Here is a 19,640-nt window from a genome sequence, read left to right as displayed (position 1 = left end):
GTTAAGTGTCTGAGACTGGATTTGAACTCAGGTACTCCTGACTCCAGGGCCAGTGCTCTATCCACTGCGCCACCTAGTTGCCCCTAGATTTAAATTTCTAATTATAAACTTCAAAAATGAAACGATATTCTAATAGTTTAGCCTCATCTAAAATAATGGTGCAATAATTATAACAATGAAAGCAAGTAGAGCAGAGTGAATATAGAACTAGACTTGAAATCAGGAGACTTAGGTGCAACTTCACCTGAAACTCTAATAGCTGTGTAATCATAGACCAATCCTGTAATTTTCAGATTCTCATTTTTGTAGTGGATAAAAGATGAAATGACTGAGGAAACAAAGATTCAAGCTTTGAAGCATTTTGATTTATTAGGCGATGTATGCCAATTGCTCAACAAACTGGGACCAGGTCTCCTCCAATTAGGCCTGGACCCTGAATACAGGGAGAAATAGACTTTTATACATTAAAAACAATTAATTAAAAGAAAACCACCAGGATACAAATTAGGTAATGTGATTTCTAATTTAGAGGAAACATTAGGGACTTTCCTAGTTGAGAGGGGAAGAGCAAACAGATACAATTCCCTAAAATCAGGAAAGGATGTGTCCCACTCCCCCTTTTCCAAGTGTCTATTCAGTTTAAGGAATATGGGGAAAATAACTGATTGATCAGTATGGGGCCAGTTTTCATGTAAGTCTTCCCTGGTTTTTCTGAAATCCACCTCGTCATTTTTTTTTTTTTTTTAGTGAGGCAATTGGGGTTAAGTGACTTGCCCAGGGTCACACAGCTAGTAAGTGTTAAGTGTCTGAGGCCAGATTTGAACCCAGATACTCCTGACTCCAGGGCTGGTGCTCTATCCACTGCGCCACCTAGCTGCCCCCACCTCGTCATTTTTTTATAGGACAATAGTATTCCATTACATTCATATATCACAACTGGTTCAGCTATCAAACACAAGGCTCAGGATTAACCAGGTGGATAAATTTCCTATTCAGAAAAGAAATAGCGCAATAAGGAAACTGAGGCAAGAGGATCCTATTTTAGGCTATGCCAAAGCTGTCCTCTCAACTTTTTCTCCAGGGATAGACATTCACCTATTGCAATTCTCTGACTGCAGCATGTCACTTTCTAATATTGGCTTCATGACAAGTCAGACAACCATGCCTGTAATCAAAACTCAAAACAATAGTAAATTATAGTCTTGAGTTTTTTATTTCAAATAGAAAAATTTCACTTACCATAGCCTAGAGCTTGAATATTATTAATCTCATGTTTCCCTAACGGTTACATGAGAAATAAGACAATTTGTATTTATGACCAATGCTTAGCTCTTTGTAAGAATAATTTCATTCATTGTAGTTGTATCCCTAGAGTCAACACGGTGCCTGACTTGTAGTAGTAAGTGTAAGCATTTAAATACTTGTTAGTTTATCATTAAGGATACTATTACATTTATTGGAGGTGGAGAATTCAAGTGCTGGATATATAATATTCTATTTTATTATTTTATTTTTTGATATATAATATTTTAAAACAAAAATAATCTATAAATGATATAATACTGACTTTGGGGAATGATTGATGATGCATTTTTTGTAGATTATTCAAAGACAATAATTTCTGACTTTTAATGAGCTAATTCATTAAAAACAGTCTTTGATAGGTAAACGTAGACTTTCCTACATATATGCCTTCTTTGAAAATAAGTAGAAAAGCTGTATATTAAACTATGTAAATTAGATGTCACCAAAGAATCAAGGATAGCCTACTTGTCATTGACTTATCATTCAATATTTATTAAGTACCTACTATGTGCAAGGCATTATGCTAGTCCTTTTACAAGGAAGACAGTCCCTGCCTTCAAAGTTTACAATCTAGTGGGGAAGATGCTATGTACACAAATATATACAAAGCAGGTTATTTACAAAATAAATTGGAAATAATTAAGAAAAGGAAGGCACTAAACTTCCAGCAAAAGATGGGATTTTATTTGGGACTTAAAGGAAGCCAGGAAAGTTAGTAGGCAAAGTTGAGGAGGGGAAACAATATAGGCATGGTAGATAACCAGAGAAAATGCTGAGAACCAAGACATAGAGTGTGTTATTTTGGAACAGCCAGAGAGCCATTGTCTTTGGATATAAAGAATGGGAACATGATTTTACTTAGGCATTAATTCAATAGAAATATAAAATATAATACTAATATCTAACAAACAGCTATAGAGGATTTGGCAGTTTAAAAAATCACTTGACATATATTATCTTATTTGAGTCACATGTCAACCCATGGGATAAAGATCATACTTTTTGCAGGAGAGTTAGGGTGCCTGAAGCCTAACAAGGTTATGTGACTTGGGATCCAGGAATTAAACCCAGATCTTGACTCTTTACCTAATGCATTTTCTACTCTGGCACCGGCTACTAGTCAAGGCTTTGAAGTTATCCTGCATATGTTATTACCAGATACAGAGACATAAAACTTCTTCAGCAGAATATTTGTGAATCGTATTAAACACACCTGAGATTTCCTTTTTACTGCTGTTGGTGCTTAATATATAATAGAGTCTATAATAAAATATATTTTCTTAAGTTTTAACCCCCAAACTTCATGTAAACATCTCTCATTTCCTAGAGTCTTTTTTTTTTTTTTTTGGTAAGGCAATTGGAGTTAAGTGACTTGCCCAGGGTCACACAGCTAGTAAGTGTTGAGTGTCTGAGGCTGAATTTGAACTCAGGTCCTCCTGAATCCAGGGCCACTGTGTCACCTAGCTGCCCCCTAGAGTCATTTTTATAACAGAATTCTAAAACTCTAATTGAAATTCTGGTCAGGAAAAATGACATCACTATCTTTTGTATACAATGAAAGGCCTTTTTATGAGACTCAGTTCAATATAAAGGCAATTGTTTTCATTGAGAACTAGGAGTAACCCTGTCTATGTGAATTGTATTCCATAGTACATTCAACTGTATGGTCCTCGAGGCAGAAGCTATCACACTCTTTTTTTGTTGTTGTTAATAAAAGTATTTTATTATTTTCTAGTTACATATAAGGATAATTTTCAACATTTGTTTTCATAGAATTTTTAGTTCCAAATTTTTCTCCCACCCTCCCTTCTCTCCCTCCTCCCCAAGGCAGGAAACAATCTGATATAGGTTACATGTGTGCTTTCACATTAAATATATTTCTGAATTGGTCATATTGTGAAAGAAGAATCAGAGCACAAGGGAAAAACCTCAGAAAAGAAGGAAAAAACCAATAGCCCCAAAGTAGAAACAGTATGGTTCATCTTCATTCATAATCCACAGTTCTTTTTTTTCTGGATGTTGAGAACATTGTCTATCATGAAGTTATTTGAAATTGTTTTGGATAGTTGCACTGCTAAAAAGAGTCAAGTTTTTTCACCATGGTTCATCACACAATGTTGCTGTTAACTGTGTACAGTGTTCTCATGGTTCTGCTCCTCTCAGTCAGCATCAGTTCATGTAAGTCCTTCCAGGTTTCCCTGAACTCCTCCTGCTCATCATTTCTTTTCACATTGATTTTTTTTTTTTTAGTGAGGCAATTGTGGTTAAGTGACTTGCCCAAGGTCACACAGCTAGTAAGTGTTAAGTGTCTGAGACCGGATTTGAACTCAGGTACTCCTTATTTCAGGGCCGGTGCTCTATCCACTGCACCACCTAGCTGCCCCCACATTGATTTTTTAAAACTTTGTGTTCTAAATTTTCTTCCTCCCTTCCTCCTTGACCCTCTCTATGAAATCAAGCAATTCAATATGTCATACATGTGCAGTTATGCAAAACATCTTCACATTAGGTTGTGAAAGTAAATAGACAAAATTCCTTTAGAAAGAGGAAATAACAAATACAATTACACTTCAGTCTATATTCAGGTACCATCAGTTCTTCCTCTGTTGATGGTTTGCATTTTTCATACATCCTTCTGATATCATCCTGCTCATCATTTCTTTCACAGTTACTATTGCTAACTGTATTACCCTCCATCTTATTCCCTCCCCTTGATATTTACTCTATTTTCTATCTTACTTTACCCTATCCCTCCTCAAAAAGTATTTTGCTTTTTACTTCCCCCTACCCTAATCTGCCCTTCCTTCCTTCGCCTCCCCCAACCCTCATATCCTTCCCCTCCCACTTTCCCTCAAGGAAAAATATATTATTATACCCACTTGAGTGTGTATGTTATTCCCTCTTTGAGCCAGCTCTGATGAGAGTAAGGTTCCCCTGCTCCTTCCCCATCTTCCCCTCCATTCCATAAGCTTCTTCTTGTTTCTTTTATGTGAGCTACTTTTACTCAGTCCACCTCTCCCTTTCCCTTTCTTCCTGTGTATTCCTCTTACCCCTTAACGTTTTTTTAAAGATGTCGTCATGGGTCAGCTACGTGACACAGTGGACAGAGCACCAGCCCTGAACCCAGGAGGCCCCTATAGTACTAAAGTGCCTGGAGGAAAGAGAGGGCAGAGATAGGGACCTTAACAGCCTTGCTATTCCCATGGATATGTTTGACAATGCAGGTTCAAGACAACTATAAAGTACTTGTTTTACTGTCCTCCAAAATGGTGCGGAAAGGGGCCAATAGAGTACTATTGGGGGAATTCCAATGAACTTTTTGAGTGTTTTTTGTTTCTATATGTTCACAGGCTCCTTTGAGTTCTTTATATCATATATATTTTTTTAATGTGACTGTCCCATATCCAATAACAATACTATACATTGAATATTTATGCAGGAATTGGGACCATGTTATCTACACTTGGGAAAGTTATGCCTATACTTTATTGAGGATGTTTTCCTGGATTAAATTTGAGAGTTGGAGGCAAAAGCCAGAGAAAGACACCCTCTTGGAGGTTAGCCCTCTAAAACAAACCTAAGCCATGTGAGCCAATTGTCTATTAAGGGGTTCTAGAGACAAGTGACATATATATATTCCCCTTATGTAGGCCATGTATTGGTATTGTCACCACTTCCTCTCTGGGCTAATTCACTTACCACAATCTGCCCTCATACCAGAAGACCTTGGTTTCTCAAAGAGGTACCACCACCACTAGGTTAAAACTCAGACTTGCTCAGGCTCCTTTGGGTAACCCTGTTATAGAAGGAATATAATCTTAATACTTACCTCTGTATTTCCTGAGCCTGCACTGGTTTAGTTCCCATCTACATGAAATCAGTCATAATGATTTACATCATTAACTTTTAAATATAAAACATTTACTTAGGGCAGCTAGGTGGCGCAGTGGATAGAGCACAGGCCCTGGATTCAGCAGGACCTGAGTTCAAATCCGACCTCAGACACTTAACACTTACTAGCTATGTGACCCTGGGCAAGTCACTTAACCCCAATTGCCTCACCAAAAAACAAAACAAAACAAATTTACTTAAAGATATGGCAAAAGTAAGAATAATCATAGCATCACAGTCACTCAATATAAAGTGAGTACAGTAATAATCAATACATAAGAGTCCACACATTACTTAACATGACTTATACTCTCTCACCAATACAATGCAGTGCCTGTGGGGAAGAGTGGTCAAACAGTAACCTAACATGTGCAAGGAAAATCCACAGACTTGGGGAAAATCAGTTTTTTACTACAAACCTTAATGTTCCTAATTCCTTCAGGAAAAATCTGCACCACACAAAACGACTTTGTTAGTTGTTCCATTTCTGGGCCTCACTACTACTGCTGGGCAAATCAGCTCCTCTGCTGTTCTTGAACTAATAATGAAGCAATGACAAGAATTTTTGGCTTACATTATCCTTATGAGGGCACTGAGAAAGTGGTATGCTACTATAGTGACAAGATGTTCTCTTTAAGCTAGAAAACTGTAGAGCTCCTCAAATTGGCTTTCTTTGCCATGCAGATAAGCCCAACCAGCTCTTCACTCAGTAGAATTCTATTTTTTCCAGTGAATTCTGCCTTTGCTTATAGAACATTACCTGTAGAGCCTGTCTCTTTTCTTCAATTTTCCCCTCTCAAACTGGAGGAGAGTCAGCAGAGTAACCAAACTTCTCTGAGAAACTTCACCTCTTAGGTGCTCCTAACAGGCAATAATTGAAACTGAAACAGAGTTCACCTCTCTTCCATTGTGCAGGCTCCGAGGCATTTTGTCAACCAATTCACAAAGCAGTACTTGTCTTCCTCTTGGCAGCCTCCCAAGGATAGCATCTAAAGATTTTCTGTGAGCTTACTACTTCCACTGGCATCTTCTTAATTCCTTTCCAGCCATATTCTTATCTGCTCTTCTGTTGCTGATGGGTTTTCCCCTTCCTCTAATGGCTCAAATCAAAACACCTTGGTGATTAGTATTTCCCCTTTATGGTAAAACTCATGAAATAAAAATGTTGTTAGTATGAAACCAGTGGTCTTTATTTAATCTTCCTATAGTTTACAAAAACTTATTTGATTTACTACTTTGTGAGTTTTTAATATCTCAAACTCTACAAAAGAGTCACATGTAAATTACTGAGGGAAAAACTGTGTCCAATATCTAGGGGTAGTTCTTTCCAGGCCTCCTCTGGTGGTTTTATTTTTTTCAAAAATGGATTTTTATCAGTTTTTCACACAAAAATTCTTTCTGCCCATTTCAGATGCCAAATTTTCACATACAAAAAGGCCAATACCGTCTGTTCTTTACAAACTGATTTCATTCTTTTTTCTTTACATAAATTTTTTTCTGCCCCAAATTGCTCACAAAGGAGCAACACTTTGGCGTTACTAAGAACAAATATGTATTTGTATATAGATACATGTATGTATGCACATCTCCATACAGTTATTTAAAAATAACTTTATAGTTACAAACAATGATTGATAACCTCTTCATTTTTTTTTTTGGTGGGGCAATGGGGGTTAAGTGACTTGCCCAGGGTCACACAGCTAGTAAGTGTCAAGTGTCTGAGACCAGATTTTTTTTTTTTTTTTTAGTGAGGCAATTGGGGTTAAGTAACTTGCTCAGGGTCACACAGCTAGTAAGTGTTAAGTGTCTGAGGCTGGATTTGAGCTCAGGTACTCCTGACTCCAGGGCCGGTGCTCTATCCACTGTGCCACCTAGCCGCCCCTGAGACCAGATTTGAACTCAGGTCTTCCTGAATCCAGGGCCAGTGCTTTATCCACTGTGCCACCTAGCTGCCCCATTTATTTTTTAAATGTAAATCATATTTTATTTTTTCTAATTACTTGTAAAGATAGTTTTCAACATTCATTTTTATAAGATTTTGAGTTCCAAAATCTTTTCTCTTCTTTCCCCCCTCCCCAAGATGGCAAATAGTCTGATATAGGTTATACATGAGCAATCATGTAACACATATTTCCACATTAGGCATGTTGTAAAAGAAGAAACATATAAAAGGGAAAAAACACAAAAAAGAATAAAGTGAAAAAATTATGCTTTGATCTGCATTCAAAGTCCATCCATTCTCCTCAATTTCTGATCCTTTGCCACACATAAAAAGCTGATATAAATATTTTTGTACATGTAGGTCCTTTTCCCTTTTTTATGATCTCTTTGAGATACAGACCTATTAATGTTTATTGTTGGATCAAAGGGTATGCACAGTTTGCCCTTTGGGCATAGTTCTAAATTGATCTCCAGAATGGTTGGATCAATTCACAACTTCACCAACAATGCATCAGTGTCCCAATTTTCCTACATCAGAATCTAGGATAAGGGAAACAACACTAGCAGGACAATGCCATTTAACTGGGAGAGGTTTTATAGATTACTTTTGGCTTATTTAACCTGAGTACACAGGGAACTTAAATTTTCTTCCTAATTTTATCTCCAGTTTTCTGATTTATTTTAGGTATTTATTTTGGTAAAATATCTGGGCAAAAGATATTTTAAAATTTTTCTTTACAAATAGCATAATGGGGAAAGGTCTAAGAAAAAAATCTAAGAAAATACATGAATTACTGATTATAAGAAAACATTTTTAGTTACTTTCCCTTTGCAGAGAAAATTACAAAATCTATTATAAAATGGAGAAAGGATATTTCTCTTTAAGTTATTACTTATTCAGGTTTCCTTTCTAGGAGTTGTCAAAGACAAAACCACAGTGTCTATAAACTTTTTTTAAAAAAACATTTTTAAAAGACCATTTCTCACATTTATTAATTTTTTTTACTTCCTGAGATGCTGTCTTACCATTCAGGCCATCAGAGGAAAGATATCACATTCAACCTATGGGTTTTTTGTTTTTTTCTTCTTCAATTTTCAGAACAATGAAGTGTTAGAGCTACAGAGAATAAGAATGAAGGATGAAATCCGAGAATACAAGTTTCGAGAAACTCGCCTACTTCAGGACTACACTGAATTGGAAGAGGAAAATATTACTTTACAGAAGCTGGTGTCCACACTGAAACAGAACCAGGTAGGATTTTTATAAAGGTTTTATTTGTAACAGTCCAGATGAAAGTATACCTTCTGTATACTGCTTAGTAACTGACGTTTTCCTATCTCAATAAGTAGTTTCTCAAATTTTGCCATTATTTTTCTCTCCTAAAGTTAATGAACCTTTGTTAATGTTCTCTTCCTGCCTCATCATGGGAGCACAAAGCTCTGGTAGGCCCCGCCAAGTAAGAAGGTCTTCAAGCGCAGTCTTGGTGACAAACTGTGATATTTGAGGACCAGACTATTTAAGTTCAGAAAGGTTATCACTGGAAGGATAACCACCAATCGATGTATTTTTCTGGCCATACCAAAACATGAAAACTTAGAGAGGATGCATTCTATATATGTAGAGAGAACCCTGATGAATCATAGATTTTTTTTTTTTTAGTCTTTTGATGTATTAAAGAATCAAATTTAACAAAACTCCTTTTCCCTATAAAATTTATAACAATATTGTTATTATTGCTATTATTTTTTAACTGAAATAGTATGCTTTCATAGATTATTGTGTAGACAAAAGATGCCACAGTTTGGAGTTTCAGTCTATGTTATTGTAGTTTAGAACTAAAAAGTTTCTGTTTGTTGAAGAAAGCTTAGCATAAGCACTAGGAGTAGACACTAAATTTTGCTGCAAACTTGTTTCTTCAAACATTTGGAATTATTTCAGCCCATTAAAAAAGGTACCAGGGTATATGGTTAAGAAAGTTAAAAATGGGGGCAGCTAGGTGGCGCAGTGGATGAAGCACTGGCCCTGGAGTCAGGAGTACCTGAGTTCAAATCCGGCCTCAGACACTTAACACTTGCTAGCTGTGTGACCCTGGGCAAGTCACTTAACCCCAATTGCCTCACTAAAAAAAAAAAAAAAGAAAGTTAAAATGTCTTTCCTTGTTATTAAAATTATTCTGATTTGTAGAATTCTTTGAGATCTCAAAAAGAACAGAATTTAGGCAGAAGTCAAGATCAGAGCCATTAAGAAGAAAAGTGCCTGTTTTCCTCTATCAAAAGAAATTGTCTTCCTCATTTCTAGCTTGGCTGAGATTTCAACTAATATGCACATATGTTAATATAATTTCTCTTTCTAAAAAATCTTAGAAAATGATGTTTTTGATATGTTTATTTTGTTGGATTAACAATGAGAGCTCTCTCTTTGAAGATGTAATTTATGCAAATGCTTATTAATATTTGTAATTCTTGAAGGAGGATGACAAAAGTAGTAAGATTGTTGGGACTCACCACTTAGCTGATGCCAGGCTAAATGTTGTTTCTGCTTCCCTTTCCAAAGGAGAAAACTGAGAAAGAGGCTGACCTCACCCCACCCTTCAACAACCCACCAACAAAATACTGTCTTTTAACTATAGATACATCCCCATTGATTTTTAAGAATTTAAAGTTGGAAGACAAGTGAGAATGGACCATGTTGAGTTAATGATGAAGAGGTGATTGAATAATTTCAGTTCATAAATAGAGTCCTGACAGCATTCGTTGTTTATCCTATGCCACTTAAATCATTGAATGTATATAGCTCTATATGTGCATTGAGGAATGGTTGCATTTTATGCTTACGTTTTTAGCATTTCTCATAAACCTCTAGGAGTCAAAAATAATAAATTCTCTTCCCACCCTCCTTATGAAACACAAATAGGACTTAAAGCAAATTTACTACACTCCATTGGAAACACTCATGTTACCAAAGCAGTCTCTTACTGATGATTTGGATTTTAAATGACCATTAATTTCTGAAAAATCTAAATCCTTGGTGATAGATTGCAGTTGGCAATGTGAGTGTTTCCAATGGACTGCAGTTAATTGAAGGTACACCTGCAGCCTTCTTCCATTGGGTATTATTGGATAGACTTTAATTTCCCTTGGGGGTTAATTAGGGCCAGTTTAAGTCATCCTGGAAAGACTGCTATGATTTCCTAAGAGTATTTGTTAACTAGGATGTTTTGTTTATTTGGCGATTTGTAGTAACCATTGCATGATTATTTCTGTTTCACTCTTCTTCTTTTAACAGTAATTAAAATATGGGAAACAGACAATTCATCTGAAATAAATGAAAATGGAAATAGTTGTGTCATTCAGTCATTTCAGTTATGTCCAACTCTTTGTGACCCCATTTGGGGTTTTCTTGGCAAAGATATTGGAGTATATTGCTATTTCCTTTTCCACTGCATTTTACAGATGAGGAAATGAAGACAAACAAGGTCAAGTGACTTGGGCTGAGTCTTCAAGACTCTAAGCCTGGCATTCTAGCCTCTGTGCCACCTAGCTATTCTGAAACAGCTACACTTGTCTTTAACTTGACTTGCCCAGGGTCACACAGCTAGTAAGTGTCAAGTGTCTGAGGCCAGATTTGAACTCAGGTACTTCTGAATCCAGGGCCACTGCTTTATCCACTGCACCACCTAGCTGCCCCCTCACTTTTATTTCTAAGGCATCATATGATAATTGCCCCCAAATCAGGGTCTAATTAATTATTTCATCATTATTTGCCAAAATGTTTCAATGGGGGCATTCTAGCTTATTCTTTGATAAGCAGGCATAATTATACATGTTGTAAAAATGAGATAATACCAGTACATTGTTTCTCATCAGCACTTGTATCTATCAAAAATTTCCTTTATGATCAAAATATGTTAGTAATGAAAAATCAAGTTACCACATTAAAATGTAGCTCTTGAAAAATGAAGAGGCAATTTCTGCCCCCCCAAATTCCCAATAACTTAGCTATTCATTGATTAGGTGTTAAATATTTACTCCACAATGAGTAATTTATATTCAAAATCCATTTGAAACAAACACAAAAAAACCCCACCAACAACTCTGAATATAAGGGTTAGTTCTGATTAACTTTTCATTTTTCAGTTTCAATATATGTTCTAATACATGTGTTTCTAACACAGAAACAAATTAGAAACAAATTTCAATTCTTCAACCCTATTTCATTAGTTGCTAATTTAATTCTATTTGTCATAAATAGAATGAGGATTAGTTCAACAGGGATATAAGCAGCTACCAGTATATTGTGATTAAAACAGCAATTGAAATGTAGCTCTGTCCTAAAATATTTTCCTTTGTGTGTGACATGAATGTCCCAAGATTTGCTGTCTACGGCATTAAAGACCCCTCTTAAAAGAAAAAACCGTAACATTTTTTTTCCTGGGAATTTTGGGTAAGAGGTTGATTTAAGATTAAGGGTAGTTGGGGAAGAATTTTGTTTAAATAAGGAAAAGGAGGCAAAAAAAACCTGAAAACAGAAGTGGGAAGATCTGGGTTTTAAGTCTTTGAAGAAGCAAGTCAGTGACAATGACATTCAGGCTCTTCCTCTTCCAGTTCAACCTACTACAGATTATAGGAGTAGGCCTCTAATCATTTCAGCAAAACTAATCCATGATTTGTTCTGTCTAGGGTTAATGACCATCAAAGGTCCATTCAGATTACTTTAGCATGACTTATTAGACTTAATAGTTAGTACATGAGTATTTTGATAAAACAAGAGAGCCAAGTTTTTATAGGTCTCTGGACTGGAATGTGGGAATTAAAGATACTCAGCATAGGACACTTAGCAGAGCAAAATGGTAAGGATTTCTGAACTTCCAGGGACCTAAAATAAGGATCAGGAAAGGTCCAAACAAATTTTAGGTATTTAACATTTTGTCATGGTGGGTCTAAATCGAGTGCAGAACTTTTTTTTTTTTTTTAAGTGAGGCAATTGGGGTTAAGTGACTTGCCAAGGGTCACACAGCTAGTAAGTGTTAAGTGTCTGAGGCCGGATTTGAACTCAGGTACTCCTGACTCCAGGGCTGGTGCTCTATCCACTGCGCCATCTAGCTTCCCCAGTGCAGAACTATTAATGACATTCAAGAAACTTTTTAGAACCTTAGGACCATAACAAGGACTCTATCCCATACTATCAATTTTAGCACCACTTCAACATGGCTGAAGTTTCTTTTGCAACAAAATTTTCTACACATCTCCTACACCTAAATTGATATCTCTGCTAATCCCACAATCTAACAATAAATAGATCATCTTACTCCACTGGTTTAGTCCTTTTTCTAGCTTCTGCCCTGTCAGCCTATTCAGGTCTCCATTTTAGTCTAAGGTATAAAAGCTGAGGCTGTATCACTCTTAAAGGAATTTTTAAAATTAAAAAAAAGATCTCTAATATGAATTTGTCCTCTTAAGCTCCATCTGCCATCCTAAATATGGTCTCTTTTGAATAGGTTTTCAACTTGCCAGTCTCTGCATGAACAGACCCTGCTACACTGCTATCATCAGTCTTTACTTAGGCCTGATATTCTTGTAACATTTTATACTACTACCACCAATCACAGAAGTTTCTGCCTGATGAGAAATTATAGTTTATCTGAAGAGAGGAAGTTTTGTATAGGCTCTTGATAATAAGACAAAGTACATTGTCTCCCTAATCGGCATACATGCAGTGTAAGTATAGGGATGTAGGGATAGGAATAGATATATAAGGAGAAAGGGGATCAACTACTATTCATGGCTTATAGTGAGGTCTATGTTCTTATGACTCATAGAAAGAAAAAGAAAAAACAGCCCCGTAACTGAACCCCTGAAACTTGCTAGGTTTTCTGAGAAGCTCTCCATTTAAGTCTTCAGATACGTGAAGAAATATCCCTGTTGCTTCCTGCAGGTTTATCCAGGGGTGTGGGGCTCTTGAGGACTTCTTTAATGCAGCACTAAGAATATACTTCTGTGCCCTGCATCATGATTTACTCATTTATTCAGCAAACACTTAATAAGTGCCTTCTATGTGCAAAAGACTATGTTAGGGACTTAAGGAGTTTACATACAGGACAAAAAAAGACAGCTACAGAAATACTTAAAACCTAAAATAGATTGTCGTAAATACAGGAGAGAAAACAAAATATTGTGGGTGTTCCTAGGAAGTGAAGATAGGTCTACTAGGGTTCTGAAAGAAATGGGGATTTGGATTCCCTAGTGTTCCTTAGCAAGGATTCATGGAGCTCCTTGTAGCTCAGGGGTAAGGATGAAAATGGGATCCTCCTTCAGCCTCTGAGAGATAAAGACATGGGACCCTTATTTATATGTCATTCTGGGGCTTTCCTCAGTCTCAAAAAGCTTCATTCTGGTTAGGTAGTTAGAGTTTTGTAGATATTTCCATGGTATCATCGCTTCTGTACTATACTGATCAAATTATCCAATTAGATACTTTCCCAAAAGAATCAGTACCCATCAGATCCAGATTCCACTTTTTTATAAGTAATACATAGTAATAAAAAGTCTTACTTATATAAGAGCTACTTATGCTCCCATTTTTCTTAGCTCAAACCAATCCAGTCCAGGAAAGCATTATGTACTTACTATAGAAAGTCAAAATTAATTTTTTTTAAAAAAGGTCCCTGCTTTTGAGGAACTAAAGCTCTACTAGGTCAACTAACCTCAGTCTACTATGGAAATCTGGCAAACAGGGTTCTTTAATATCAAATCATAGAGTACCACAGAAAATTGAAAAAATGTCTGCCAGTTCATCTAAAGAGGGAAATACTGCTCAACCTCTATCAATAGCACTAATTTATACATAGGTTTAAATAATTGACTTATAGTCATGTTACTTATATGTCTAAATTCTTTTTAAGAAAAACAATTTAATGTAAAACTTCAGAGGAAAGGTTATGGCATTCAGTTATATACTTGGAAAGGCTTTTAAGTATGTAGGGCTTACAGAATTCTTAAAGTTTTAATGAATGTTTTTTTGTTCTTTCTAATTTAGGTGGAATATGAAGGCTTAAAACATGAAATTAAACGATTTGAGGAAGAGATGGTATTGTTAAATAGCCAGCTAGAAGATGCCATCCGGTTGAAAGAAATTGCTGAGCGCCAACTAGAAGAAGTCTTGGAGACTTTAAAAAATGAAAGAGAACAAAAGAACAACCTGAGGAAGGAACTCTCCCAGTATATTAATCTCAATGAAAGCGTATATAATAATCATATCAATATCTCAGTAGATGGACAAAAATTTGCAGAAGATATAAGTGAACCAAACAATGATGACAAAATGAATGGACACATCCATGGGCCACTTGTGAAATTGAATGGAGATTACCGGACTCCAGGAAGGAAAGGAGAAACTCTACACCCGGTCTCTGACTTATTCAGTGAGCTTAACATTTCAGAAATGCAGAAACTGAAGCAGCAACTTATGCAGGTAATAAATTTTGGTAGTTTGTTGGAAAGTTTAAAAAATCTATTCAGGGAGAATTATTCAGGGTGAGTTTTATACAGAATATAGACTAAGCTTAGACTTAAGACTATTTGTTTTGTATTTCTACTTTCCTATCCCTCTAATCAACATCACCTGGTAACTACCACACAATAAAGCTCTAACTAGAAAACCAGAAGCTTCTTCCATTTACTAGTCTGGGAGATAAATTAAGGGAAAGGTTAAAAAGGGGAGATTTATGATCTAATATCCAATTTTAAATCTCACAAGTAAAGTATATATTAAAGCAGAATTTCTTTCCAAGAGGAGTTTCTTGTTCATCTTCTAATTTCTACTTGATAGTATTCTAATTTTTTTTGTGAAATAAAAGGAGATTTATTAGGAGAGAGAAATATGGCTGGGGAACAGATCACCTTGGTTACTGTTCCTGGTAGTATTCTAATTTAATAAGTTTCTACTTTGCTAAAGAGCTGTAAGAACTGCATATAAATGAAGGGACACGGCAAAAAGAGCAAAATGGAAAAAGATAAAATTAGCTAAAGACCCAGTGCTAAAGGAAAAAGAGCCAATGAGGTCTGCTCTATTAAGTGCTATTGGTAAGACGAAGGAATAAATAATTTTCTCCTATGCAAATTGAGTAAAAGTACCAAAGGCATGCCTATAATGTTAGAGAGAGTGAAGGATCAATTTTAGACAGAATTCCATTTTAGCAAACACCATTAATAGGACATCATACAGTATATAATTAGGACATTTTCATGTTCAATCCAATAGCTTACTTATCCTGACATTACTGTGGGAATGTAAATATAACAAATTCTACTATTTGAAAAATGCTGCATTAATGAATGTATTAAGAAATCTACTTAATGAAAATGTTTAAGGATTTCAGCAATTATGTAGTTAGTGCCTACCACATTCAAAGCACTGTTACATACTGAGAGAAATACAAATATGATAATGATATTAATCTTCAATTACAAAAGAAATCATTTTATCCACTTGCACATTATCCATAGAGAATTAACTATAAAAGACTTGTCCTTGGGCCATTTCTATCAGAAACTCATCAAAAAAGATGAGAAAAACTAAATAAAAGTTTGCAAAGGACCTCGCAGAATTATTTCCTTTGACAATCAGCACAATACTATAAGGTATCTCTTAACTCCTGTGTTTTCATTTTAAAGTTTTTACTAAATTCTGGTCTTTTCATCTGGAATGCTAAGAAGTCCTCTACTTCATTAAAAATCCATTTCCTCACCCCACCCAGTCCAATTCCCCTGGCTAAGTTATTCTTGGTTGTAAACATTTTTTTGCCTTTAGGAATATTGTATTCTAAGCTTTCTTCTTTAAAGAATTCTTAAAGTTTTAATGTTCAAACTTGATTGTATCTCTCTTCAGTACTTGAACCCTTTCTTTCTATACACTTGCAATATATGTTTTTTAAGTAGAAGTTCTGGATTTTGGCTATAATGTTCCTGGGAATTTTCATTTTAGATTTTTTTTTTGGGTGGTAGATTGTTTCTAATTTCACTTTGCCTTCTAGTTCTAATAGTTCTGGGAGAATTTCATTCATGATTTCTTAAAAAACATTGTAGCTATGCTTTTATGGTCAAAGTTTTCAGGAAATCAGATGATTCTTAGGATCAAATGTAAAATGCTTTAGAAACTTTAAAGCACTGTATAAATGATAGCTCTTCTCTTCTTCTTCCTTATCATCATCATCACCACCTCCCCTTGTTTTCCAGATCTGTTGTTTTTGACAGGAGATATTTTTACATTTTGTGATATTTTTCAGTGTTGATTTTATTCTAATATTTCATGTTATTTTGTGGAGTCATTGATCTATATTAGGTCCAAACTAATTTTTGGATGGTATGTTATTTGAGAAAAGCTGCAACTCCTATTAATGTATTTCTTCTCCTTCTGAGTCTTTACTCTAGAACTTTTATTTCCTTTCCCATTCTTTTCTCCAGAGCTCTCATTTTAGTTAGATTAGAATTTTTAAAAACTCTTGCCTCATATCTTCTAGGAATTCAATAGAGCTTATGACAAGTCTTTTATTTGTGATTTTGCTTGTTGATAATGTGTGCTTATCCTCTAATATGAAATTTGTCTCCTAAGCATCCCTGGTTCTATAATATTTCTTTATCATCAGAGCTTGCTTTTATACACACACATGTATACATACATGTATGTATGTATATATGTATGTATACATATACATATATATACACATAAATACATATGTATATATGTGACCCAGGGTCACACAGCTAGTAAATGTCAAGTGTCTGAGTCCAGATTTGAACTCAGGTCCTCCTGACTCCAGGGTCGGTGCTCTATCCACTGTACCACCTAGTTCCCCCTTGCTTATATATTTTTAAAATTTTCCCAGCCTTACTTCTTTTTGTTAAGGCTAAAATTCTAGCTAGTCTGTCTAAAATATTTAATGAGTGGTCGCCAATAAATTATAAGCTTTAGCAAGAGTTAGACTTTTAAGCATTTATTAAGGAGAATAAGAATTTGGTAAAGAGAGAGAGAAAGGTCTAGATTCCTATCTATTAAAGGGAGAGCGCATTTCTAGCTCCCTTCTCCGCCAGAGTCCAGAGGAAAGAGAGCGAGACTGAGCGCCAGTCTCTTCCTTCCTCCTCCCACTAGTCCGCGTCACTTCCTGACTCCTGGTCTTGCCCTCAAAGACCTTCCCTTCATGGGCAGAACTCTTCTACAGTAAGTATCCAGCAGGTGGCGTTATTCCAATCGTTACAGTCCCCCCTGTTGTTCCTCAAGAAACAAAATGTTTCCTTGACGGAACAGTAAAAAGAATATAATAACTATTGCTAACTAATAATATGTGAACAACAATATAGAAAAGGAAGAGAGGAAAGTTTTGTCCAGAGGGGCGATTTTTTTTTTGTCCTCATGAACCGACGCTTTGACATTAGTCTTGCAAAGGGAGGGCCTCTGCAGAGAATACATGTTACAGATGGTGTATATTATAACAGAAAGAGAAAAAAAACAACAAAAACAACAAATCAAAACTGTTCATTTAAAGTCTCTGAAAGTCTTTTCTCAGATGTCCTCTAGGTGTAGTCGTGGAATGGAAGTCTTTTCAGGGGTTGATGTGTGGATGCTGGTAATCAGCCAGGAAAATTTCCTACAAAATTGAGCTTAACACAACTTTAAAATAGCTTTGTCAATAATCAAATCAAACAATGAAAGTTCTCAAAAACATGTCTAAGGGAATTCAGAATCTTAGTTGTTACACATGAAACATATAATAAAACAAAAATTGAAACATTCTTTAAAATTATAATCTTACTATAGTCCCCCCTTATGGAGGGTAATTGAGAAGACAATTGCTGCGATATTAATTTTTAAAAATAATTTTTATCTTTGTTTCATCACTTTTTGCATCATCTGCCTAATTATCCTCATGCCATTATGAGAAATTAGAAAATCTAATATAATTGGTAACAGGTGTCAAGGCCAAATTCAACACTGTTATTTATCATGACACCTGAGATAATTATGGGGGTTACCATAAAAGAACAGAGAAATGATGGGATATGAGCATTCCCACACTTGAGCAATATGTACTGCCCATACAGTATGCCAGGCTTAAAATAGGTGGATGGAATATATGTCCATGCCACCGAACATATTGGAAGAAACTGAGTCAGACTTAATCAGATGCATGGGATTGAGATGTCCATGGCATCAGGCATATAGGAAGGAGCATAGAAGCCAGGTGTAGAAGTGAGATGGGTGGGATGAATACTTCCAGCCATCTGTACAATATTGTGGGGAAAAATAAAATAAAATATTAAACCAAGAGAATCCAACCTCAACATTTGTCAAAAGCCGTTCCCTCGGCCATACCTTAACTTCGTGCATGTCTCCCCTCATGTAACAGTTCAATGTCTGCTCTTTGCATGTATTCCTCTTGTGATTGGATGGCATCTTGGCCAACTGGCATCTGATAACTCAGAATAAAGGCAATTAATGTCTTAAATGATAAGTTCCCATAATCCAAGTCTCATATGGATTTAAAAATTGAGGATAATAAATGATTGCAAAAAATGTGAATACATCTTGACTCAGAACACAATATATAATTATGCAACAATTTCAAATAATACCCCTTTTTTTACTTAGTATACAATTACTTTTGTGAAAAATCAGAACATATTTGAATACAAGTTAAAGCACAACACAATCTCAAAGACAACTTTTACAAATGTTCCTCTCTTTTTTTTTTTTTGGAATATGCTTATCAAAAATAATACTTCTAGAATCAATTTACACTTGCCATGGCAAACAATTTGCCAGGGAAATGCTTTAAAGAGTTTGATCGAATAATCAGTTGAGAAAAAATAACAAAAACAAACAACTCAGAATATGGGAGCACAATACTCCTAGAATTAACATTGTATTATGAAATCAAAACCATGTTTCAAAATTAGATAGATGAATGAATAGAAGAAAATACACGTGGAACAATAAAAGACAGTGAAATCCAAACTAAGGAAATCTAAATGAGCATGAACTTAATATTAATAAGAGTACTATAAAATATAAACTTGATCACATGACTATAAAAAGCTTTTACAAATATTCTCCTTGTTTTAAAAACTAAGTATGACACAATCTCAAAAGCATTAAAATCTCTATAAAAATAAACCCATACCATTAATTTCAAAATGTATATTTAATAGCACAGAAATCCTATGTAACCTCTGAACTGACATTAATAATCTGAGTGAACTCAGAACACTCTTGATTCCGATATCTAAAATCCCCAATACTCATATCAATACCTTGCTGCTTACTTCTACATTTCTGTAAAATATATACCCTTCCATGGCAAAAGAAGCAGAGTCTTGAACTATGTTGATTGTCATTCTTATTCAGCTTAAGTTTTTCTTCTTTAACCCCTCTATATTGTCTGTCGGGCTTTTCACCATACAAATGCTTTATAAGATTACTAATTAAAGACAAAAGCAGGTTAGCAAAA

The 19,640-nt window shown here is 35.4% G+C and overlaps 1 protein-coding gene across 5 annotated transcripts in view; it reads left to right on the top strand.

The window, feature by feature from the left end:
• Positions 1-19,640, top strand: part of BICD1 (BICD cargo adaptor 1) — a 219,046-nt gene that overhangs the window by 97,296 nt on the left and 102,110 nt on the right. For all 5 annotated transcript variants that reach the window (XR_006353267.1, XR_006353266.1, XM_043966786.1 and 2 more), the window contains exons 3-4: positions 8,237-8,389; positions 14,174-14,608. Coding sequence is in view for 3 of the 5 variants with exons in the window: in XM_043966786.1 (XP_043822721.1) it covers positions 8,237-8,389; positions 14,174-14,608 (588 nt within the window). In the remaining 2 variants the exon portion in view is untranslated. The remainder of the gene's footprint in view (positions 1-8,236; positions 8,390-14,173; positions 14,609-19,640) is intronic.

This window comes from Dromiciops gliroides, chromosome 5 (assembly GCF_019393635.1).
Source record: "Dromiciops gliroides isolate mDroGli1 chromosome 5, mDroGli1.pri, whole genome shotgun sequence".
In the NCBI taxonomy this organism is placed as follows: domain Eukaryota; kingdom Metazoa; phylum Chordata; class Mammalia; order Microbiotheria; family Microbiotheriidae; genus Dromiciops; species Dromiciops gliroides.
This window is presented reverse-complemented; position numbering and strand designations above follow the sequence as displayed.